At 36.3% G+C, this 25,226-nt stretch overlaps 4 protein-coding genes across 16 annotated transcripts in view; 3 read left to right on the top strand and 1 right to left on the bottom strand.

Moving 5' to 3' along the window:
* The window catches only part of LOC131691455 (calmodulin-binding transcription activator 1), a 595,917-nt gene that overhangs the window by 383,970 nt on the left and 186,721 nt on the right, over positions 1-25,226 (bottom strand). The window lies entirely within an intron of this gene.
* LOC131691458 (UDP-glycosyltransferase UGT5-like) lies at positions 3,009-4,858 on the top strand. Its single transcript, XM_058977871.1, has 3 exons — positions 3,009-3,414; positions 3,482-4,065; positions 4,126-4,858. Exons 1-3 carry the CDS (start codon positions 3,177-3,179, stop codon positions 4,852-4,854), a joined length of 1,551 nt encoding a protein of 516 aa, XP_058833854.1. The 5' UTR covers positions 3,009-3,176; the 3' UTR covers positions 4,855-4,858.
* LOC131691460 (UDP-glycosyltransferase UGT5-like) lies at positions 4,875-6,816 on the top strand. The gene is made up of 2 exons (XM_058977873.1): positions 4,875-5,812; positions 5,874-6,816. The coding sequence occupies exons 1-2, from the start codon at positions 4,982-4,984 to the stop codon at positions 6,606-6,608; spliced, it is 1,566 nt and encodes a 521-aa protein (XP_058833856.1). The 5' UTR covers positions 4,875-4,981; the 3' UTR covers positions 6,609-6,816.
* Positions 16,233-18,428, top strand: LOC131691457 (UDP-glucosyltransferase 2-like). The gene is made up of 2 exons (XM_058977870.1): positions 16,233-17,151; positions 17,281-18,428. Exons 1-2 carry the CDS (start codon positions 16,321-16,323, stop codon positions 18,013-18,015), a joined length of 1,566 nt encoding a protein of 521 aa, XP_058833853.1. The 5' UTR covers positions 16,233-16,320; the 3' UTR covers positions 18,016-18,428.

The raw sequence follows: 25,226 nt of genomic DNA on the forward strand, positions 1-25,226 counted from the left end.
CTAAATCAGTTTACCCCAAAATGGCGTTTGTCATAAGATAGCACAACAGCGACGAACTGTCACAAATACTCAGACGAATACATACATAGATAGACATACGACTAGCACATAACAGTTGTACACTAGTACGAAAAACTACGATTATCACAAAGTTACAACTAATAGATTTCTACTTATTCTACTTTATTAAATTAATTTAATTATTAAATTAATTTAATTAGTATATGCACGATGACGAAGTCGACCGATAAATGGACACACAATGACTTCCTCCCCGTCCACGAATACCACCAACAGAACAATATTTGCAAACACGGCACACAGCAAAAGTCAATTTACGTCGTTCCGCCAGTCGGTCACGCGCAGTGGTCGGCAACGCCAAAAACGTGAACTCAATTCACTAGAGGCCAAACCATCGAATATATTCACAGGGTGTCTTTGGAAGAATTGTTTGAATAAATATTCCCCACAATCTGATAACAATTGAAATTATGCATGGCTTACTATGATCAAACTAAAAAAAATTAACTTTCTATACTGACGACGTAGAAAGTTGGTGTCTTCGACAAAGTTTTAGAAATGCTCATAGTGAAGAATTTTGTTGAAGAACTTGAGCTTGTAGGACTAAAGCTTTTTCTATGGCAACCCCCTTAAATTTATTTTTTTAATATTACTTTTTTCATTGTAACTTTTCGTGCAAACTATGTTCAAGACAAATGTGTAGGTATCAAAACTACATAATATTGTCGAAGACTCTATGTAAAAATACTCATTCGTTTCAAAGTTATTGAGATTTTTACATTTTTTTACACCAACTTCAACTCGTTTAAGAAAGAAAGGTGCAAACCAAAATGCACGAATAGGCACTTTTTTAACTGTTTAAACTATGCACAATAAAGCTAAGAAGGTTTGGTGCGTGGCACTCTAGAACCCTATGAATAGGGTAAGCTTACTTTATCATGTTTCTTTACTTTTTCCATACAAAAATCAGCAAAAAATATTTTTTTAAGTTTTTTCATCCCAATTTTTATATTCTTTGTTTGATATTCAATTACAAGTATTATTTTAACTTATACCTGAATATTTCAGATTTTTTAAACGTGGGAGCAAAAATGTGAAGTGTTTAATATCATTGGAGATCCCAAACTAATATATACTCAAATAGACATGTCAAAATGAATTTAATGCTTACAAGAGGATGTCATACTATTAATTACTAAATTTTACGGAAAAAATAGAAATTTTTTTTTTTGCTGGTTTTTGTATGGAAAAAGTCAAAAAACATGATAAAGTAAGCTTACCCTATTCATAGGGTTCTAGAGTGCCACGCACCAAACCTTCTTAGCTTTATTGTGCATAGTTTCGACAGTGAAAAAAATGCCTGTTCGTGCATTTTGGTTTGCACCTTTCTTTCTTATATGTAGTTAAAGTTGGTGTAAAAAAATGTAAAAATCTTTAATAACCTTGAAACGAATGAGTATTTTTACATACAGTCTTCGTCAATATTATGTAATTTTGGTACCTCAACATTTGTCTGGAACATAGTTTGCAGGAAAAGTCACAATGAAAAAAGTTATATTTAAAAAACTAGATTTAAGGGGGTTGCCATAGAAAACGCCTTATAACTCGATAATCTTTAGTCCTACAAGCTCAAGTTCTTCAACAAAATTCTTTACTGTGAGCATTTCTAAAACTTTGTCGAAGACACCAACTTTGTACCTCCTCAGTATAGAAAGTTAATTTTTTAGTTCGATCATAGTAAGCCATGCCTAATTTCAATTATTATCAGATTGTGGGGAATATTCATACAAACAATTCTTCCAAAGAAACCCTGTGAATAAATCCGATGGTTTAGCCTCTAGTAAATTAGTTCACGTTTTTGGCGTTTCCGACCACTGTGCCACGCCACCGCGCATAGACCAGTTGTTTAGCGTTGGTATGCGCAGGTGCAGAGTATGCAGAAACATATAACATAAAAAAGGCGCATAAGCCCTCTCGGTCTCCTCGATGCACCACTATCGAGGCATAATGCAATACCCATCTTAAAGCAATTGATGCTTGATGATGTATGCAATACCGTCAAACCCCTAAAGCTTGGGGAGGGCCCCCCGTTAGTCTTATTAATATCGAATTAATATCTCTTGCATATCAAACTGTATTCTTAGTTTTAAGAAAGCTGCAAAATCATTTCCCTACCCTTAAAATATAAAAGGTGATCTCAAATTGTAATCCACTAGTTTAAAAACATTGAATGTAATACAAGGAACTAGGCACCAGCAAGCTAACGCATGCGTGGCTTATTAAATAGCCGAACTGGATTAAAAAAGATCCTTTTAAAAATATCTCGAACGTGAACGGAGAAGCCAACAGGACAATGACTATGATAAATTTGATAAGTTATATAGTAAATTATTAAGAAAATTCCATTCAGAGTCAGACAAATGGTAGCACGCGAGGAGCACGGGAAAAAATAAAGGCAGATCCCGATCAGAAACACATAACAAAAAGATATCAAAACTATATTTCGCGTTGTTTCTTGTTATAATTTTCTGTTATTTTTACTAATAACAAGACCAAATTTATAACACAGCTTAATACGAAAATTTCAATCTATTATAATTTTTATTGCATCATAATCAGGATACTTCAATCTTTTCACAGTTAAGCCAGTGCGTAATGATGTTGACACCGACTTAAGGACGGTTCACACGAATCATCAGCTTCCATAAACGGAAAAGAACGCCAGCGTCACGACCCCTTTCCGACAGTAGAAGTTTAATGTATTTATCATTGTGCACATTCACACATTCCATACGTTAAAAACTTTTCGTACTGTTGGTGTTGTGTGTGCACGTCTCTACAGAAGCTGAATGTAACTCAACTTTTAACTTTCAGTTGATGTGCTGAACCGGTAACGGAAGACTGACATATCGTGTGAATCGTGCTTTAGACAAAGTTGCTACTAGAAGTGACTTCCAAAACATCTTTCAGCCGGTTAAAATACGCTTCATCATGTGCCACGGGTTTCTAAAATCGCTGCGTCATCCTCACGGCACTGTAGAAAGATAAGCAGCAAACAATTTCAATTGATCCCTCGAAGAACTAGTGTGTAGTATAAATAGTCCATCGTCCCACAGAAGAAAATCCAGTACACAACCAACCGATCGGAAGTTACCATGGCATTGGCACACATTGTGCTTGGAGTGGCCTTACTGGCCGCTTTCGGCGAGTGTGCTAAAATTTTGGGAGTCATTCCGACCGGTGGCAGGTCGCATCACTTCGTTGGGGCGTCCTACATGAAGATCCTAGCCGAAGCCGGGCATGACGTCACTGTGATTTCCGCCTTTCCGGAGAAAAATCCACCGCAAAACTATCGAAACATTGAACTAACTGGTGTGGTGGAGGCCATGTTCGGTAAGATAAAGTAGTTCCGTTGAAAAAATGGTCAAATATCAAATCACTATTTTTGTAACTATTACAGATTCTATGGGTAGTCCATTCCAATTCAAAGATGCTTTCCCACTGATCACTCTATTTATGATTTATACTATTTTCGGAAAGTTCACCAGTGAGTACACTTTGAACCATCCGAACGTTCAACAGTTGCTGCATTCTGGCGAAACTTTCGATGTCGTGATAGTGGAGACTTTTATGACGGAAGCCATCTACGGTATGGCGCAGCACTTTAATGCCTCCTTAATCACGTATTCACCGTTCGGAAGCTCACTCTGGACGGCCGAGCTCACTGGGACACCGACACCGACGTCATACATACCGAGTTTTGCCATGAGTTATGACGATAAGATGACATTCTGGGAACGATTCTGGAATACGGTCATCTACTGGTGGGACAATGTTTTATACCGATCCTACTATTTACCGAAGCAGAAACAAGTATATGAAAAGGCGTTTCCGAATGCAAGTATTTCGTTGGAAAGGCAGATGAAGAGTGTTTCGTTGGTGTTGCTGAACGATCACTTTACCCTGGGATCACCGAGACCGAACGCACCGAACATGGTCGAAGTCGGTGGTGTTCAAATTGAGAAGGTGAAACCGTTGCCAAAGGTAAGTTTGAGATGCAGATTGGAAAGATGCCATTAAATAATCTAATTTTCTATTGTCTAGGATCTACAAAAGTTTCTTGACGAAGCTACCGACGGCGCCATCTACTTTAGCATGGGATCATATCTGAAGTCGGCGGAACTACCGGTTGAGAAACGAGATGCTTTCATCAGAGCATTTTCCCGACTGAAACAACGTGTCATCTGGAAGTTTGAAGACGAATCGATCCCAAACCAACCGAGCAATCTGTTGATTAAACCATGGATGCCTCAAAATGACATTCTGGCTCATCCAAACGTCAAGCTTTTCATCACACACGGTGGTCTACTGGGAACGACGGAAGCCCTGTACCATGGAAAGCCAATAGTAGGGATTCCAATCTTCGGCGATCAGATGATGAACGTCCGGAGAGCTGTACGCACAGGATACGGTGTAATGCTGGACCTAAACGACGCTACGGAGGAAAGTGTGCTGAATGCGATCGAAACGGTTTTGAACGGTTCATCTTACAGCGAAACAGCCCGTGCAATTTCCCGGCGTTATCACGATAAACCGGCGACTGCGAAAGAAACCGCTTTGTACTGGATAGAGTACGTGATAAGGCACCAGGGAGCGCAACATCTTCGTTCGCCGGCTGTAGATCTCTCAGTAGTGGAATACCATCTGTTCGATGTGTACCAAACAATAGCAGTACTCATTTGTGTGATAGTATTTATAAATTATCAGTTAATAAGATTTGTTTACCTAAGAGCTCGTAGGCCTAGGCCGAATGCAAATAAAAAAATAAATTAAAATAGTTCGAATATTTTTCATGAAGCGACATGTTTCGGGCACTACTCATATCACGCTCGAGATAAGAAATCGATTTATTATCAACGAAAATTTGGGTGCGACTGACAGTCTCGAACCGGCATTCATCATGGACGACCGCTCGTTAACTTTACTGCTTCTAATCGGGTTGGTGACCTTCGCCGAGGGTGCCAAGATTTTGTGTATTCTTCCGACTGGTGGAAAATCCCACGACATCATTGGAACAGCATTCATGAGACCACTTGCCGAGGCCGGTCACGATGTAACCGTCGTCACTGCATATCCAACGAAAAATAAACCTGCAAATTACCGTGAAATTGTACTGACGGGTCTATTAGAGGAGTACGCTGATCAGGAAACGAACATGTTCGATATGCAGGGCGGACTTTTGTCCGCCATCGTAGTGCTGGGAGTGTTGTATGAAATGTTTCCTAGTTTGATGCACGAATCGGTAATGAAGCATCCGAATGTGGTGAATCTCCGGAATTCGGACGAAAAGTTTGATGTTGTTATAGTGGAATCTTTCGTTGCGGAATCTTTCTACGGATTCGCTCAGCACTTTGACGCCCACCTCATTACCTTCTCCGCATTCGGTAACTCAATGTGGACAAACGACCTGGTGGGAACTCCAGCACCGCCCTCTCACATAGCTCACTTTATGCTGAGTTTCACTGACCGAATGACATTTTGGCAACGATTTGTCAATACAGCATTCACTATGCTCGATCGGGTGTACTACGAGTGGTTCTATCTGCCGAGCCAGAAACGCTACTACGACGAGGCATTCCCGAATGCGAAACGTTCCTTCGAGCAGCAGATGAAGAACGTTTCCTTGGTGTTCCTAAATCAACACTTCACGCTGACTGCACCGAGACCATATGCTGCTAACATGGTGGAAGTCGGTGGAATACAGATAGATGAACCGAAACCGTTGCCAGAGGTACTTTACCACTAATCACAGATCGCAAAAATTATTTCTAACAAACTTGTTCACGTTTCAGGATCTCAAAAAATATCTAGATGAAGCCGACAATGGAGTAATTTATTTCTGCATGGGATCCAACATCCAATCGAAACACCTTCCGGAAGACAAACGTGATGCGTTTCTGCAAGTATTTTCCAAGTTAAAACTACGCGTCCTGTGGAAATTTGAAAATGAATCGATTCCGAATCAGCCAGCAAACTTGATGATCAAATCATGGATGCCCCAGAACGACATCCTTGCCCATCCGAACGTGAAGTTGTTCATTACGCACGGCGGTAACCTCGGTACTACGGAATCTCTGTACCACGGCAAACCGATGGTAGGAATTCCAATCTTCGGCGATCAAATGATGAATGTTGAAAAATCCGTTCGTGCCGGTTACGCTGTGCTGTTGAATTTCAACGATATTAACGAAGCTACTGTTTCGCACGCGATCAATACCGTACTGAATGACCCTTCGTACGAGCGAAGTGCGCAGTTGACATCGGCACGATACCGTGATAAACCCATGAGTGCTAAGCAAACGGCCGTTTACTGGGTAGAGTATGTGCTTCGTCATGGTGGAGCACCGCAGCTGCGATCGCCCGCCATGGAACTGTCGCTTTGGCAGTACCACCTGATCGATGTGTACGCTGTGATGCTGGTCTTGCTGATCTGCGTGGGGGCTGGGAATGTGTATGTGGGGAAGAAGATTTACCGGAAAGTTTTTCCTGTCAAACCTTTGGTTGCAGATAAAAAGAAAAGAGCATAATTTGGTAGGAAAGTCATAGCCTAATTCCAATATTAGTTTCAAACCGTTCAGCTAGTACAATAAAAGTCAACTTAATGTCAGTCGAAAATTTAATGGTAGAAGCAATAAAGTACTTAATTTGTTCGAAGATAATGAAATGCAGTGTAACCTGTGAGACTTTTTATTTTAAGAGAAACGTTTAAGATCAAAAAGTGTACCACAGGCCAAAAAAAAGTTCTTTTTTGTAAATCACCCCATTCTCATAGAGACAAATGTTAAAATATGCTCAGACGCCAAATGTTACCTCATTTGGACAATTTCAGACCCCGCGCACTTCGTTTAATGTTTTTGACATTGGCACTATGGAAAAATAGGAGGAAAAAATATTTAAAAATTTTAATATAAATTTTGAAGTAGCTTTCGGAAAATTACAGTTTCTACCTTTTCTTAAAAGAAGGAACTGTTGTATTTGGTTGGAGATATTTATTTGCCGAAAAATACGGGAAATCGGGGTGTGAGGACAGTATTTTCGGTTCTATGCAGCTTTTCCTGGAAAACTTTCAGGAATCGAACAGAACCTTTACGACTTACGTTTCATTGTAAAAAATATAAGCAACAATAATTCAAAAAAATTAAAGAAATTCCAATTATTTCACAAAACACACAATGTTTCACGAAACACACAAAATTTTACGAAATTCACAAAATTAAGCCCATTCACAAAATTCACAAACATTTCACGAAATTCAAAAAATTTAGTATTATAATATTTCACGAAATTAAAAACAATTTCAAAAATTTCACAAAATCTCGCAAAATTTACTAAATTTCAGAAAATTTTCTTGCACAGCTTTGAAAATTTTATTTCACAAAATTTTATAAAATTCGAGAATTCTTTGTAATTGATTTTATTGTTTTTTAATGTCTGTTATTTACAAATCATTTTCTTATTGAAATTTTAGTTAATTTATATCAATTACACTACATTTGTTTGTTATACTTAAATAATTAACAAAAAAATTAGGGAAGGAGTTAATCTCTTTGAGGTTAGGCCGCGAATTTCACAAATTTGAAAATATTCGCAAAATTTCACAAAATCCCGCAAAATTTATTGAAACTAATAAAATTTCACGCAATTCGCATAATTTTACGAAATTCACAAAATTTTATAAAATTCGCAATAATTATTACACAAAATTTTCAACTCCTCGAAAGAGACCAAACTTCACAAAATCCCGCAAAATTTATTGAAACTAATAAAATTTCACGCAATCCGCATAATTTTACGAAGCTCACAAAATTTCATAAAATTCGCAATAATTATTACACAAAATTTTCAACTCCTCAAAAGAGACCAAACTTCACAAAATTCAAACAATTTACAAAATTCGCAAAAGTAACAAAATTTCACGAATTTCACTAAACTTACAATTATCCCAAAACTTTACGAAAATCACAAAAGTTTCAATATTCAAATTCTATAAATGTCACAGAGTTTATGAAATCTTCTAAACTTTACAAAATTTTGCAAAATTCGCGAAGTACGCAATTTATTAAATATTATGATTTCACGAAGTTTCACGAAACTCACAAAATTTCAAGAAATTCACAAAATATATCGAAATTCGCAAAATCGTCGAAATTCACATAATTTTACAAAATTCCGCAACCTTTTTACAACTAGTCGCTAATTTTATAACACAAAACTTCACGACACTTCTAAAATTATGCTATATTTACAGCATTCCACGATAGTAACATAAATTTCACAAAACTCACGAACTTTCGCGAAATTCGTAAAATTTCACATAATTCACAAAACTTACAAAATTTCTAAAATAACATAAAATTTACAATTTATTACAAAATATATGAAATTTACAAAATTTCACGAATTATATAAAATTTTACGAAATTTACAAAATTTACCTAATTCGCAAAATTTCAGAAAATTCACAAAGCCTCACGAAATTCACAAAATTGATAATATTTCACAAAATTCGCAAAATTTCACAAATTTCAAAAGATTTCACGAAAATTGAAAAACCTCACTAAGTTTACCAAAATTCGCAAACTATCACAAAACTTACAAAATTTCCTGAAATTTGCTAAACTATACAACATTTTATGAAATGCACAAAAAATTTTGCTCGATTCGTGAAATTTAACCAATATCACAAAATCACACAAAAACTACTGTCTAACAAAATATAATAAAATGAAGAAATTCACAAAATTTTCTGATATTCTCAAAATTTCACGACAATTTTACAAAACGTCACGAGTTTCACAACATTTTCGCAAAACTTCACGAATTTCACAAAAGTTTACGAATCTCACAAAATTGAACTATATATCACGAAACTTAAACTTTTAACGAAATTCACAAAATTTGCTTAATTTGTACAATTTTATACAATTTCACAAAACTGCACACAAAACATCACAAAATTTACAAAATTTTGCAAAATTCACTGATTTACAAAATTTCACATAATTCACAAAACTTAAAACAAATTTTAAAATAAAACAAAATTTAAAAAATATCACAAAATTTCACGTATTATATAAAATTTTACGAAATTTACAAAATTTACTAAATTCGCAATATTTAAGAAAATTTACAAAGCCGCACGAAATTTACAAAATTGATAATATTTCACAAAATTCGCAAAATTTCACGAATTTCAAAAGATTTCACGAAAATTATAAAACCTCACTAATTTTACCAAAATTCAAACTATCACAAAACTTACAAAATTTCCTGAAATTTGCTAAACTATACATTTTATGAAATGCACAAAAATTTCCTAAATTTCTCGAAAATAGCAGTTTTTCTCTCGAAAATTGCCGATTCATGAAATTTAACCAATTTCACAAAATCACACAAAAACTACTGTCAAAACAAAATATAATAAAATGAACAAAATTTCACGAAATTCGCAAAATTTAATGATGTTCACCAAAATTTCACGACAATTTTACAAATATTCACGAGTTTCACAACATCTTCGTAAATTCACAAAAGTTTACAAATCTCACAAAATTCAACTATATATCACGAAACTCAAATTTTAACGAAATTCACAAAATTTACTAAATTTCTACAATTTTATACAATTTCACGAAATACGCAAAACTGCACACAAAACTTCACAAAATTTCACGAAATTTACAAAATTTTTGCAAAATTCACAGATTTATAAAATTTTACAAAATTCAAAAATTTCACGAAATTCACAAACTTAGCAATATTTACCAAATTTTACGAGATTCACAAAACCTCGCGCAATTCACAAAATTTTACGCAAATCGCAAAATTTCTCGAAATTTACAATATTCGCGAAATACGACAAATTTCAAGAAATACCCAAAATTTTGCTTAGTACCAAGATTTTCCAAATGTCACAAAATTTCGCGAATTCACAAAATCTCCACAATAAAAACTCGTAAAATTTTACAAAATTTGCCAAATGAAGAAAACTTTACAGAAATTTACGGAATTTACCTAATTTAACGAAAATTTGCTACATTTTACAATAATCACAATTTTTTTCAAATTCACAAAACTATGAAATTCCCAAGATCTACAAAATTTTACGAAATTCAGAAAATGTCGAAATTTCACGAAACTCACCAATTTCACAAATGTCACAAAATTTTGTGGAATTCAGACGTTCTGAGTATCGTACATATTCGTGGAACCGCTATTATGAAACATTAATTTTGAGAGCTGAAGTTGATTCTTTGTTCTTTGAAGAAAGGAGATATAGCGTGTTTCGTTGTTTTGCCCGGGTTCCCCTACTTAATTTCTCCAATTTTACAAAATTATAAATTCACAAAATTGCACACAAAATTTTACAAAGATTACATATTTTTTGAAAAATTTACAGATTTACAGTTTCACAAAATTCAAAAATTTCACGAACTTCACCAAATTTCACGCAATTTACAAACTTAACAATATTCACCAAAATTTTTACGAGATTCACAAAACATCGCACAATTCACAAAATTTTACGAAAATCACAAAATTTCACGAAATTCCGAAACAAATTCACATAATTCACGGAATTTCGCGAAATACGATAAATTTGAATAAATACCCAAAATATTGCTAAGTTCGCAAAATTTTACTAAACTCACGAAGTTCACAAAATTGTACAAAATTTCAAAAATTTCACGGAATACTAAAATTTTACAAATATCACAAAATTTCGCGAAATTCACAAAATCTCCACAATATTACGAAATCTATAAATCTTAAAAAATTCACAAAATTTAGAGAAACTTACAGAAATTTACGAAAATTACTAAATTTCACGAAATTTGCTAAATTTTGCGATTTTTTCCAATTTACAAAACTATGAAATTCCCAAAATATACAAAATTTTACTAAATTTCACAAGTTCTCAAAATTTCACAAAATTTCACGCAATTCTCGACATTTTACGAAATTAGCAAAATTTTACAAAATTCACAAAATGTCAAAATTTCACGAAATTCACAAAAATTCAGAAACTTTACACAATTTTGCGAAGGTCACAAAATTTTATGGAATTCATAAAATTTTACGAAACCCGCATTTTTACGAAATTCATAATATTTTACCATTAGATTTTATTCACAATATTTCACAAAATTTCGCAAAATTTGCAAAATTCAAAATTCTTAAAGTTCACAAAAGTTGAAAATTTACAAAATTTGATAGAATTCACAAAGTTTAATAAAATCCACAGAATTTCACGGACTTTTATGCAATTCACGAAATTTACCGTATTTCACGAAATTTCACGTAATTCATTAAATTTCAAAAAATTCGCAATATTCGTAAATTTTGTAAATTTTGTAAGTTGTGTAAAATTTTTGTGAATTTCGTGAAATTTCGCGAATTTCGTGAAATTTTTTAAGATTTATTACATTTTGTGAATCTCGTGAAATTTCGTAAAGTGTTATGAAATTTTATAATATAGTAAATTTTGTGCGATTTTTGAATTGCATAATTTTACAAATATCACAAAATTTTACGAAATTCCACAATACTTCACGAATTTTACCAAACTGCAAAAAAAATCACAAAATTTATAAATTTTCACAAAATTTTATAAAATTCACAAACTTTGCAAAAGTATACGAAAATCATCAAAAACTTCGTAATTACAAAATTTATAAAATTTCAAGAAGTTTGCAACATTTGCCAATTTTTCAAACGACAAATGTTCACAAAATTCACAAAATTTACAAAATGCAGAAAATTGCCGAAATCCGCCAAATTTTACAAAATTATCCAAATTTCTCAAAATTCACAAAATTTAACAAAATTTACAAAATTTCTCGAAATTCACCACATTTGACAAAATTCATATTTCACGAAATTTACCAAACCTCACAAAATTTTCGAAATTCGCATAACTTTACTAAATTGTGAAATTTTACGATTTTCATAAAATTTCACACAAATCACAAATTTTCACGAAATTCGCTAAATTTCGCAAGGTTCACCAAATTTACAATTTTTTACAAAATTCACAAAATTTACACAACTTTACGAAATTCACAAAATTACCATTTTTTACAAAACATCACGAAATTAACAAAATTTTAGAAAGTTCAGAAAATTTCACAAAATTTTATTATTTCGCGAAATTCACAAATTTTTAAGAATTTATAAAATTCACAACCTTCGTGAAAATTTATGAATTAAGTGGAATTTTGTGTGGTATTTCAAATTTTGAGTTTGTTGTAAAATTTTGCAAAATTTCATCAAATTTCGCAAAAATTTGAAGAGAATTTTTCTGTCAAATTTTTTTTATGAATTTCGCAAAATTTTGCAAATTTCGCAAATTTACATAATTTTACAAAATTTGCCAAATTTCACCGAATTTCGTGAAATTTACAAAATTTTGCTAAATTCGCAATATTTGACAAAAATTACCAACGTTCACGAAATTCACACAATATCACCACATCGAATTTTTTTACAAAATTCGCATAATTTCCAAAGGTCACAAAATTTCACGAAATTCACAAAATTTTACAAATTCGACAAATTTACCTAGTTTTATGCAATTCACGAAATTCACAAAAATTCACGGAAAATTTTTGTGAAATTCAGGATCACAATATTTCGCGAAATTGACCAACCATTACAAAATTCGTTAAAGTTCACAATACAGAAAGTTCCGTTTTTGGCAACATTGTTGTGGTAAATAGAAAATCTTTTTAAAAATGCTCATACAAATTTTGATATCTCGTTTCACTTTATGTCCAAACATGAGAGTCATATTCACTATATGTTATAGGGTAGGGCAAAGCGAATGAAAGTAAATTCGCTGATTATTTTCCATCATTTCATTCCATTTTACATATTCTTATATAATTAAAGTTCTTGTAACATTACTGTTGTAACAAATTGAAAATAAAAGCTTTTAAAGTAAGGTTCCATTTTAAGCACGGTTTCAGTTTTCGCAACTGATAAAAAACATTTTTGCCAAAAACGGAATCCTACTGATGTATTTGTAAATCTGTACTAATTTCACGGGCAACTTTACAAAATTTTACGAATTGCACAAAAATTCAAAAAAATAGAAAATTTCTCGAAATTCACAAAATTACACAATTCACAAAATTTAGAATTTTCACAATACATATTTACAAAATCTTGTGAAATTCACTAAATTATACGAATTTACAAAATTTGCCATATTACAAAACTTTACAAAAGTCAGAAAATTTACAAAATTCACAAAAATTCTACAAAATTTACAAAAATTTCCCGAAATTTTTTAAAACTCACCATATTTCACAACTTTGGTAAAATTTCACAACATTCGTAAAATTTCACGAAATTCATAAAATTTCCCGGAATTCATAAAATTTTACGATATCCACAGAACTTTACGAATTTGATAAAATTTTAAGAATTTACGAAATTTTACGAATTTTTAAAAATTTTACCAAATTTGCAAAATTTTAAAAATTTTACAAAAAAAATTTAAGTCACAAAATTTCAAGAAATTCAAAAAGTTTCTCAAAATTTTATAAAATTTCCGAAATTTGCAAAATTTTACAAAATTCACAAATTTTTGTGAAATAAACAATATTTAACATAATACAGTGCAGTCCCATTTTTATCAACCCCTCAGTGTATTTTAGACCAAAGAAACAGAGATATTCCAAAATCGAGGCTTTTTTTTCTTTTTGATAAACCGAAGCTGCTAAAATTGTGGTACTTAGTCCACAGATATAGTCATAGTATTATGTACTTTCTGATTATTTAGTAAAAATTTCTCTTAAGTGGATCTTCCAGCGCAAAATTTAAAAAAAATGTTTTTTTATATATTTAGCATCGTTAACATAACAATAATAAGCTCAGGATGCCATAGAATTTGCCTCGGTTCGTTTGCTAGAGTCCATCAAAGTTATTATATAATGAGGCTGACAAAATCTGGCCAAATTTACTAAATTTCACGGAATTCACGAAAAAATCACAAACATGCGGGAAATTCACAAAATTTTATAAAGTTTACAAAATTTGAAAAATTATTTTCACTAAATTCACAAAATTTCAAAAATAACAGAATTTCACGAAATTCACAAAATTTCAAAGAATTACAAAATTTTACGAAGTTTACAAAATCTCACTATAATTACAAAATTTCAAGAATTTAACAACATTTTACAAAATTCACAAAATTTCCTAGGTTTTCCAAAATTCACGAGATTTTATGAAATTCACAAATGTTTAACGAAATTTACAAAATTTTGCAAAATTAATAAAATTAAATCACAAAATTAACAAAATTTCCGAAATTTTCCAAATTTTACGAAAACTCATTAAAAATTTCCATAATTTAAAACTTGAAAAAAAAAATCACAATATTTACGAAATTTCACACAATCTACAAAATTTTACGAAATTCTTGTTCTTTAATTAGATATCAGTATCATGGAAACCGATCAAGCCGTTGTCTTGTAAACCAGGACGCCAACTGAAAAAATATGTTAATTTGGTGCGTTAATATCTCCCAAATGAACGAATATATCTCAACGAAAAAGATTGGGATATTTAAAGTCTTCAAGCATTTATCATGGAAACTTTTTTTTTTGAACCACGCGCCAAGATTTAGTATGATTTTGACCGTTTATATGATATTTCCACTTAAGGGGGAAGGTATTCTCGGCGAAAAAAATATCGTATGTTCATTCAATTGACCAAAATACACAATTTTAATTTTTTATTTCATATTAAATTTTCATAGCAAAGTATTTAAAATTGGGCAAGTGACCGTGATCTTCAGGAGGCACTTCCACAAAATGCGGTGTACATCATAACTTGGAATCTTATTGACGAATCGTTTGGAAATTTTGCACAACTTTTCTTCACATCGTTGCCCAGGTAACTAGGGTAGCTTTCCACAAAATTATTTTTATTATTTTAAAATAACATGTTAGCTGATTGTGTTAGCAAAAATCGGATTTTTTGTTTCAAAATGCAACGAAAAATTCTAAAATCGAGAAAATAGAAGCTTCTACAGTTACACGGGTAGTAATGTGAAGAAGAACTGTGAAAAATCTTAAAACAATGGGTCCAGTAGAAATTGAGTTAGTTAGCTTGTAATGGAAATCTTAGTAAATATTGTTCAATTGTGACATTATAATACGAAAATTAAATGGATATACTAACACTCTCTGTATCGCCAAAACAAATTTTTTAAAAAATGTCCTTTTTACCGAATTAACCTCCCCTCCCATACTTAACTTATGCAATCAATTATGTGGATACATAGTCCAGTATGTGCTGTGACGAAGGGAGTAAGGTGCAAGTATGTCCATGAATAATGGTTTAGCACATCTAAGCTTGACGGTTTGAATTAAACACCAAATACCATCAATCGACCCCTTATTGTACTTAATTATTTGGAACCCCGTTAGAAACCCAAATAGATCTGATAAAGTATTGTTGTCCGACCATAGTCTACAGGCACCACTAAGGTACGTATTGCATCAGCTCATTAAATTAGCCATTACATGCCATAGAGAAATATTTCATCATGGAATGCTTATAAGAAGGTATATTAAAACGCATGTGAATCGGTTCGATTTGGTATCTATTTTGGTATCAGGGCAAAAAATAAAGTACACAAGAATAGGTAGATACGATTACTCAAAGTTAAAAGCATTGTACTAATTTGCTTAGAAAAATTTTAACATTAAGACACATGAAATTTCCTTAGCTGAAAACATCCCAAAAAAATAAATCCAATTTCGGATTTGAATGAATTTATTCGATGATTTCATCGCAGAATGATGGTTTGCTACGTGAAACATTCAACCTAGCAATCATTAACATCATCATCTCTGCCCAGAAAAAAATCCCACTAATGCTCTTAGCGATCAGCTGTGAAGCAGACGTCCAAGACAGAGTATGCGTAAATCTTATCTTCATACACCGTTTGTAGTAGCGTTCAACGGTATGTGTTGATTGCCGGCTAGCAAGCTACGCTTGTCAAAATCGTTAGCCATACATAGAATAGCCCAAACCCAACACTGCTTCAAAGAGGGAGTGAATAAAGTGAATATTTATCTTTCGATCACTCGACAGAGTGTATATTCATTAGTGTCTAGTCACTGCTTCTCCATTCCAAAAAACTTCATCATCGCGATAACGTATAGCTGTTTATTTATTGAATCGAAGCGGGCAGGGTGCGACAGTAGCAAACTCGTAATCATAATGAACGGACGCGCGGTGATTGTGTGTAGTCTCATCTGGCTGGTTTCCTTTGCAGAAGGAGCCAAAATTTTGGCAATCATGCCTTTGGGTGGTAAATCTCACGACATCATAGGAGCTGCCTTCGCGAAAACGCTAGCAGGGGTAGGTCATGATGTGACCGTCATTACGGCTTATCCGGTGAAGAACCCAGCGAAGAACTATCGCCAAATTGAGCTGACCGGAATGTTGGAAGAAGCTGCTAAAAAGGATATGAACTTGTTCGAGTTTCACGGCGGATTCATAACAACAATAATGATGCTATTTTTTATGTACGGAGGTATGCCGACCATGTTGTACGAGGCGGCTATGCGCCATCCGAACGTCGACAAGCTTTTAAAATCAAACGAAAAATTTGATCTTGTTATACTGGAATCATTTCTGGCTGAACCTTTCTACGGCTTTGCGCAACACTTTGACGCGCAATTGATCACCTTTTCTGCGTTTGGAAACTCCTGGTGGACTAATCGTCTGGTAGGAGCACCCGCTCCTCCTTCGCACGTGGCACATTTTATGCTCAGCTATACCGATCGCATGACATTTTGCGAACGCTTTGTCAACACTGTCTTCACCCTGGTCGACCGAGCCTACTACCAATGGGTTTATCTACCGAAACAAAAGCACTACTACGACTTAACATTCCCGAATGCAAAGCTAACGTTCGAGCAGCAGGCGCAAAATGTTTCGCTGGTGTTTCTGAACCAACATTTCGCCCTGAGCAGTCCAAGACCGTACCCGCCGAACATGATAGAGGTCGGCGGAATTCAAATTGATGAACCGAAACCGCTACCGAAAGTATGTTTGATTTTACATTATCTGTTGACAGTAGTGAGATACTGGAAGACATCGATAAGTGATGCAATTCTAGCTCATTGATTGTCAATTTCAATTGAAGACTTATGTAATGTTCATAATTTATTTCAGGATCTCCAAAAATACCTCGATGAAGCACCGAACGGAGTCATCTATTTCTGCATGGGATCCAATATAAAAACAAAACACATTCCAGTCGAAAAACGGGAAGCATTTTTGAAAGTTTTTTCAAAACTAAAGGAACGCGTTTTGTGGAAATTTGAAGATGATTCGATACCGAATCAACCGGCCAATCTGATGATCAAAGCATGGATGCCACAGAATGACATCCTCGCTCATCCGAACGTCAAACTTTTCATCACTCACGGAGGTAACCTGGGAACCACGGAATCTCTATACCACGGTAAACCAATGATTGGAATCCCGATTTTCGGGGATCAGATGATGAACATTGAAAAGTCAGTGCGAGCTGGCTACGCCCTCCTGCTAAAGTTCTCCGATATCAGCGAAGCAACGGTTTCCCATGCCATCAATACGGTTTTAAACGATCCCACGTATGCGAGAAATGCCAAACTAACATCGGAACGATTCCGTGACAAGCCGATGACACCGCAACAGACCGTCGTCTACTGGGTTGAATATGTACTACGGCATGGAGGATCTCCGCAGCTTCGATCTCCGGCGATGGATCTGTCCTATCTTCAGTATCACTCACTGGATGTGTACGCCGTGATGTTGCTAATTCTGGGCGCACTTTCGTTAGTGAATTTGTATATAGCGAAGAAGTTATATCGAAGGATTTTCAAAACAAAAGTTACTAAAAGTGATAAGAAGAAAAAAGCCTAACAGTTGCCAGCTATTACGTATACAAAATTAAGGCCAGTGTAATATATTTATGGTGTGTAAACTACACTCCACACTCAGTTGACCCTTATACATGGGACAGTTATGCGACGAACGGCAATAAAGGTGCTAGTCAAAATGAACTACATCTCGCAACGAGAAAATAAAAGTATTTCAAAACACGTTGTATTAAGATAAAGTTTGTATGCTTTAAATAGAAAGAAAATTTAATAACGCTTCAATCATGTGTTTCATTTGCACATTGCGCGCTGTTTGGTATAGGCAGGGCCGTAGCGTGCGGTTGGCCAGCTTCGCTCCCGCCAACCGCTGACATCTTGATCAGTTTTATAAAATAAATAAAGACAAATCATAAAATACGGCATTACATAAATCATAAAATAAGACCATTTTCAGGTATACGCATTCATTTTTATTTTCATTGTCATTTTGCAGCGTTTGGTGGGCTCTCATTGTCAGTCCAAGGCCGATGATAGGAGAGGTAATGGCAGAATGGTCCAGGCAGACCACAAAAACGCCATGGAAGAGGATCAGGGTGTGGGTTGGGGTAGGGCTAATGAATTGATGTACACTTGACGAATAATTGCGCTGCAGAATGTGATGTTCAGTTGGTCTCTCCATAAGGTTTGATATCAAATGTATGTATTTGTGATGATGTGATGCCATTTGTGTGTGTTTTTGAATGATCGCACGGACCGTAAATTTGATGCTTAGTTTTTAGTGTACGGCATAAAAAATTGCAGTCTAGAGTACACCGCCAAGCCCAAGGGATACACATTATTCCAAAATCGAATGGAAAAGGAAAGCCAATATAACACTAAAAAGCGCACAACTGAGACTCCACCAAAGACGTTAAAAGACTACGCTACGTCCATCAAACCCATTCAGATTTATTAACAATAAATGATGTTCTTAAATGTAAAATTGATAAAAGAACGTAAGTGCAATTGCCATTCAAAAACTTTACTCACCGGAGCTAGAGTTCCTTGAAACAACTAACTCTGCAGTACACCCACACACAACAAATTCGCTAACTAAACCGTCGATCTCAACTTTGTGTGCAGGAATGTAGACGCAGTAATGCTCATAAAAGGCTTGTCGCCAGTAACGCAATTTGCTTACTTTAGACACCATTATGATCCTATCTGGCCAACTTACGAGATATCTGCCTCGGCTGAGTATTTCTGCGACAGTACTTTTGATATTTTTCAAACAAATAGCGGATTACCTTTGATCCGAAAGAAGATTAAATATGGTCCGGCCGAGTTTAATGTGTAAAACTTGTGTAATTTTAAACAGGATGACGCAGTCGCCAATCTTCATTGATAGATGGGCAAATTATTAGTTCAGAAGTCTATCGCTGAAGTAAAACACTAAAGGGCGAATACGAAATTATTGCGACACATTCAACAGGGCATAACTTTTTACCATTGGGTAAAAATCAACCAAATTTTGCACACTTTCTCATTGATGTGTATTGTTTACATGCTGTCAAACTCGAAGTCGTGTTTCTCGATTCAACGAAAATGGAGTTGAACCAACGCGAGTCGAGAGAACAAATTCTTTCCAAACACCTGGAATTTCCTGATCTGTCGCACCGGTAGTTGGGAAAAATGTTGAACATTCACCATTCAACCGTCTCCAGAGTGTTGAAGCGGTTCCAGGACGTTGGACCACGGCAAAGGAGCTGGAAGAAAACCGGGACCGGAGAACAAAAAGACGGAGGGAAAGGTGAAGCGGATGATTAAAGCAAATCCCAACGTCTCAAGCCGTGATTTGGCTAAAAGATCGGCATGTCGCAGAGCTACGTCCAGAATGCAAAGAAGAGAGCTGGACTACATACATACAAGGTACAGAACATCCCAAACCGCGATGAGCGGCAACAATCGACGGCTAAAACTCGGGCACGGAAGCTCTACGAGAAGATGCTGACAAAATATGGCTGCTGTGTGATGGACGACGAAACGTATATAAAAGTCGATTTTAAGCAAATTCCGGGGTTCGAGTTTTTCACCGGAAAGAGCAAGTTCTATGTGGACGACAAATTTAAGAAGAAGAAAATGTCGAAGTTCGCCTCCAAATATCTCATTTGGCAGGCCATCTGCTCTTGCGGACTGAGGAGTGAGCCTTTCGTGACAAAGGGTACAGTAAATGACGAGATCAACAAATCAGAGTACCTCGAGAAGCGCCTTTTGCCGTTCTTGCAGCAGCACGACGAAGCTCCGCTATTTTGGCCAGATTTGGCATCATGCCACTATTCTAAAAGTGTCCTGGAGTGGTATGAGGCCAATTCTGTCCATTTTGTTCCAAAGGACATGAATCCGCCAAACTGTCCTGAGCTGCGCCCGGTGGAGCAGTACTGGGCAATGATGAAGCGGGAACTTCGAAAGAGCAAGAAGACAGTCAAAAACGAGAAGGACATGTTAAGAAAATGGAAAAAAACTGAGAAGCTGGTGCTGGATGACACTGTAAAGACTTTGATGGAGGGCATCAAGCGAAAATGCGTTCAATTTTACACTCAAGGCTCCATCGATTAACTTTTCTTTTGATTTTTGAAGTAAATATATGTATAAAACTACCCTAAAATTTTGGTTTGATTTTAAACATTATAAGAAAATTGGCATGGCATTTTCGGTGTCGCAATAATTTTGTGTTCGCCCTTCATGATCCATTAAATGAAAATAAAAATACGGGAACAATTTAACATTATCAATTTTTTTATTGGTTAATTTTTAAGATTCGTGGTTAGTTTTGTTTTTTTGGGTATCTTACTCTTAATGCTATCCACGAAAAAAATACACAAGTCTTTCTGCGAACGACGCAGAATAACAAAACTTTGTTGAAATACAGTTTAACGTGTAATGTTCATATTTTGTTAATTGCAAAAGTGTCATTCTTAACATATTGAACGTGAGCAGTACCTCGTTCCTGATGTGATGAAACTGGACCCGATGTGGCTTCAGAAAATTTGTTTTTCACTAAACATTCCACTCCGCTAACCGCAGGCTTTCAAATCAATCAATATCGTGTTGGCGTATTCCCTTCAGATGATTTTGAATCAGGATAATTCATTTTCGAGTTTCGTGTTCTTTGTGCATGAATTGTAATACTTATTCTTTCGATGGTCCAATCTTAGTCGCCTCGACCCGTAATATAAAATTTTGCGCATGACAAAAATTTTATTCAACCAAAACTGACATCATTAGCTCAAGGATGTTCCACATGTGATCGGTATATTAATCAAATTATTTTTCTAGGCAAATCAAGATTGGGACGCTCTTTTCTTTTAAAATGTTCATGGAGCCAGCAATGCAGACAGCTAGTTTGATTATATGTGCCTATCCTCATCGCAAGGCCTCTAAAATCCTGAGGCTCCTGACCCAGTCCCAGGTTGCCCATGGCTAAGGACGGTACTACATGTTAGCAACAAATAGAATATGAGGGTGACCTACTTGACCAAATCATTCTATTATCTAAATCTATAAAACACTTTACTAAACCATTGGTATAGTTTGGAATAATGCATCCAAAATTCGCAACATTCTTTTTCTTCCGGTATATAACTGGGAAAATCTACATATTGAAATTGGAATGCACAATTCAATATACCAAACATAAGCAAAATATGTGCTGCTGAAATAAAATAATTGAAATATTCGAATTAAGTTTACACATACTAATTGTGCAACCCTATATTACGGGAAAAGGACCAACACTATACTGAATTGTGAATCCCATAGTTGCATACTTGAAGTACTTTACATATATTCCGTAAAGCACAGTTAAACAATGTTTCATAATTTCAACAGCTTCATAACTCTCCGAGCTCTCGATCGAAGCAGTTCGTTTTCTGGTGCTGTGCATAAAGTGAACAAGAATATATATTGTCAGTGAAGGTCAACTATTGTTTTAGGCAGTCTTTGTTCGCCGGTGCCCAGGCTGGTGAAGTGAATACCAGAATTGTCGGACACGCCGCTATATAAGCTAAGTATTATTTTTCTTTCTTTCGTTTCCCTTTCCCCGATCGGTCTACTTTTCCCTTTCCCCTGAATACAAGTTTCATCTCTCGTTTACACCACGTGCTATCCTCGTGCCTAAATGGCCGAGGGCGAAGGAACATTGGATGGGAATGATATTCCCATGGATTTACCGGATAAACCCGATATTACTCCCTCCCCTGATTACCCCAGTCCTCCCCGTATTAAAACATACCCAGCCAGTTCAAATGGACCCTGGGTGGTGTATTTCCGGCCCAACACGAAATCGCCCAATATTCTAGAAATATCACGGGAGCTGACTGCTAACTACCCGGCCGTAGCTCAGATAACACGTGTTCGAGCTAATAAGATACGCGTTATAGTAAATGACCTCGATCAGGCAAACCAGATTGCTCGCAGCGAGCGTTTTACGAAGCAATTCAAAGTGTATGTGCCTTGTAGGGCAGTGGAGATCGATGGAATAGTCGCCGAACCGGGTCTAAAGTGCGAAGACCTGTTGAAGTACGGGGTTGGCTGCTTTAAGGACCCTTCACTTCAAAAGGTGAAGATTCTGGAATGCAAGCAATTGTATTCCGCAAAAACAGAAAATGATAAGACAACTTATTCTCCGTCAGACTCGATTCGGGTGACTTTCTCCGGGTCTGCTCTTCCCAACTATGTCCTCCTGGATAGGGTTCGCTTACCCGTTCGCCTGTTTGTACCGCGGGTAATGAACTGCAGCAATTGCAAGCAACTGGGCCACACAGCCACTTATTGTGGCAATAAAAAACGGTGCGGCAAATGCGAGGGAGAGCATGAGGATGACGCTTGCGGTGGAGAAACTGAGAAGTGTATTTACTGCGGGGGCCCTCCGCATGCTCTTAAGTCATGCCCGGTGTACAAGCAGCGCGGGGATAAAATTAAGCGCTCCCTTAAGGATCGCTCGAGGCACTCTTATGCAGAAATGCTAAAGAATGCTTCGCCATCTGTCCCTTCCGAAAACTCCTTTGCTCTTTTGGCTGGCGTTGAGCAAGAATCTGACGACCCACAAGAGGGAACATCATTGGTTAACCCAGGGGAATCCAGGAAGAGGAGAAATCTAGCCTCCCCTACATTGCCTCGTAAGGGTGCCAAGGTGTCGTCCACTCAGAGTGCGCCATCTACAACCAATAAATCCAACGGAAGTGATGCACAAAAGCCGAAGCAATTTGCTCCAGGACTTGGAAATATTAATTCTAACAAGGAGTACCCACCACTTCCAGGGACACCAAAAACCCCAAGTGTCCCCGTTTTTCAAACAGATACTCAGTCCAGTAACGGACTAATGAAATTTTCTGACATAGTGGACTTAATTTTCACAGCTTTCAATGTTACTGATCCTCTTAAAAGCCTTCTGATACGTTTTCTCCCTATAGTGCAAACATTTTTGAAGCAATTGACTACTAAATGGCCCCTCCTTGCAGCGATCGTATCCTTCGATGGCTAAGTCATCGAACGAGGTCACCGATTCGATCACTGTTCTACAGTGGAACAGCAGAAGTATCCTCCCGAAAATCGATTCCTTCAAATTCTTACTAAACAGTTTAAAATGTGATGCTTTCGCATTATGTGAAACCTGGTTAACTTCTGATATAAATCTCAACTTCCACGACTTTAATATAATCCGTCTGGATCGAGAAAACCCTTATGGAGGAGTACTTTTGGGGATCAAAAAGTGCTATTCTTTCAGCCGAATTAACCTCCCTTCGACACCAGGCATTGAAATTGTCGCTTGTCAAGTTCTAATCAAAGGTAAAGACCTTTGCATTGCTTCCATCTACATTCCTCCTAGAGCCTCGGTAGGGCACCGAACGCTTTGTAATATCACGGAATCCTTACCGGCACCGCGGCTAGTTCTGGGAGACTTTAACTCGCACGGTACGGTATGGGGTTGTCTTCATGATGATAATAGATCAACATTAATCCAAGATCTTTGCGACAATTTCAACATGACCATCTTAAACACGGGAGAAATGACGCGGATTCCTACACCACCAGCACGCGCAAGCGCGTTGGATTTATCGCTTTGCTCGACATCGCTACAGTTAGATTGCATGTGGAAGGTGATCCCTGATCCCCACGGTAGCGATCATTTGCCTATCGTGATTTCAATTGCTAACGGTTCAAGACCATCGAAAACAATTAATGCCTCGTATGACCTCACACGGAACATTGATTGGAAGAGTTACGCGACCGCGATATCCGTTAAAATCGAATCCACTCAAGAACTTCCTCCGGAGGAAGAGTACAGGTTTTTGGCTGGCTTGATTCTCGACAGTGCGAATCAAGCTCAGACTAAACCAGTACCCAGCGCGAATACCCATGGACGGTCTCCCACCCTTTGGTGGGATAAAGAGTGCTCAGAGCTGTACGCGGAGAAGTCCACTGCATATAAGGCCTTCCGGGAAGACGGGTTACCCGCTAGCTATCAACAGTACGCGTCGTTAGAAAAGCGAATGAAGAGTCTAATGAAAGCCAAAAAACGCAGTTATTGGCGCCGGTTCGTCGACGGGTTAACGAGAGAAACAGCGATGAGCACTCTTTGGGGTACGGCTCGACGTATGCGTAACCGTAATAGTACCAACGAGAGCGTGGAATATTCAAACCGTTGGATATTCGCTTTCGCCAAGAAGATCTGTCCGGACTCTGTCCCGGTACAGAAAACGTGCCGCGCGCGTCTCCTCCCGATACCGCGAACGAAACACCGTTTTCGATGGTGGAGTTTTCACTTGCTCTCTTATCATGCAACAATAACGCCCCAAGGTTAGACAGAATCAAATTCAACTTGCTGAAGAATCTGCCTGACACTGCAAAAAGGCGCTTGCTGAACTTATTTAACAAGTTTCTTGAGGGTAACATTGTCCCTCATGACTGGAGGCAAGTGAAGGTCATCGCCATTCAAAAACCAGGAAAACCAGCCTCCGACCACAACTCGTATCGGCCGATTGCAATGCTGTCCTGTATTCGGAAGTTGTTCGAGAAAATGATCTTGTTTCGCCTCGACAATTGGGTTGAAGCAAATGGCTTACTGTCAGATACACAATTTGGCTTCCGCAAAGGCAAAGGGACGAACGATTGCCTTGCGTTGCTTTCTACAGAAATCCAAATGGCCTATGCTAACAAAGAGCAGATGGCATCAATCTTCTTGGATATTAAGGGGGCTTTTGACTCAGTTTCTAT

Source organism: Topomyia yanbarensis, chromosome 3 (genome assembly GCF_030247195.1).
Source record: "Topomyia yanbarensis strain Yona2022 chromosome 3, ASM3024719v1, whole genome shotgun sequence".
NCBI lineage: Eukaryota > Metazoa > Arthropoda > Insecta > Diptera > Culicidae > Topomyia > Topomyia yanbarensis.

Excerpts from the sequence above, each read along its gene's own strand:
- LOC131691458 (XM_058977871.1), top strand. The coding sequence starts at position 3,177 with ATGGCATTGGCACACATTGTGCTTGGAGTGGCCTTACTGGCCGCTTTC. Across the intron at positions 3,415-3,481 it reads TGTGGTGGAGGCCATGTTCG|ATTCTATGGGTAGTCCATTC; the intron begins GTAAGATAAAGT and ends TAACTATTACAG. Across the intron at positions 4,066-4,125 it reads AGGTGAAACCGTTGCCAAAG|GATCTACAAAAGTTTCTTGA; the intron begins GTAAGTTTGAGA and ends TCTATTGTCTAG.
- LOC131691460 (XM_058977873.1), top strand. The coding sequence starts at position 4,982 with ATGGACGACCGCTCGTTAACTTTACTGCTTCTAATCGGGTTGGTGACC. Across the intron at positions 5,813-5,873 it reads AACCGAAACCGTTGCCAGAG|GATCTCAAAAAATATCTAGA; the intron begins GTACTTTACCAC and ends TTCACGTTTCAG.
- LOC131691457 (XM_058977870.1), top strand. The coding sequence starts at position 16,321 with ATGAACGGACGCGCGGTGATTGTGTGTAGTCTCATCTGGCTGGTTTCC. Across the intron at positions 17,152-17,280 it reads AACCGAAACCGCTACCGAAA|GATCTCCAAAAATACCTCGA; the intron begins GTATGTTTGATT and ends AATTTATTTCAG.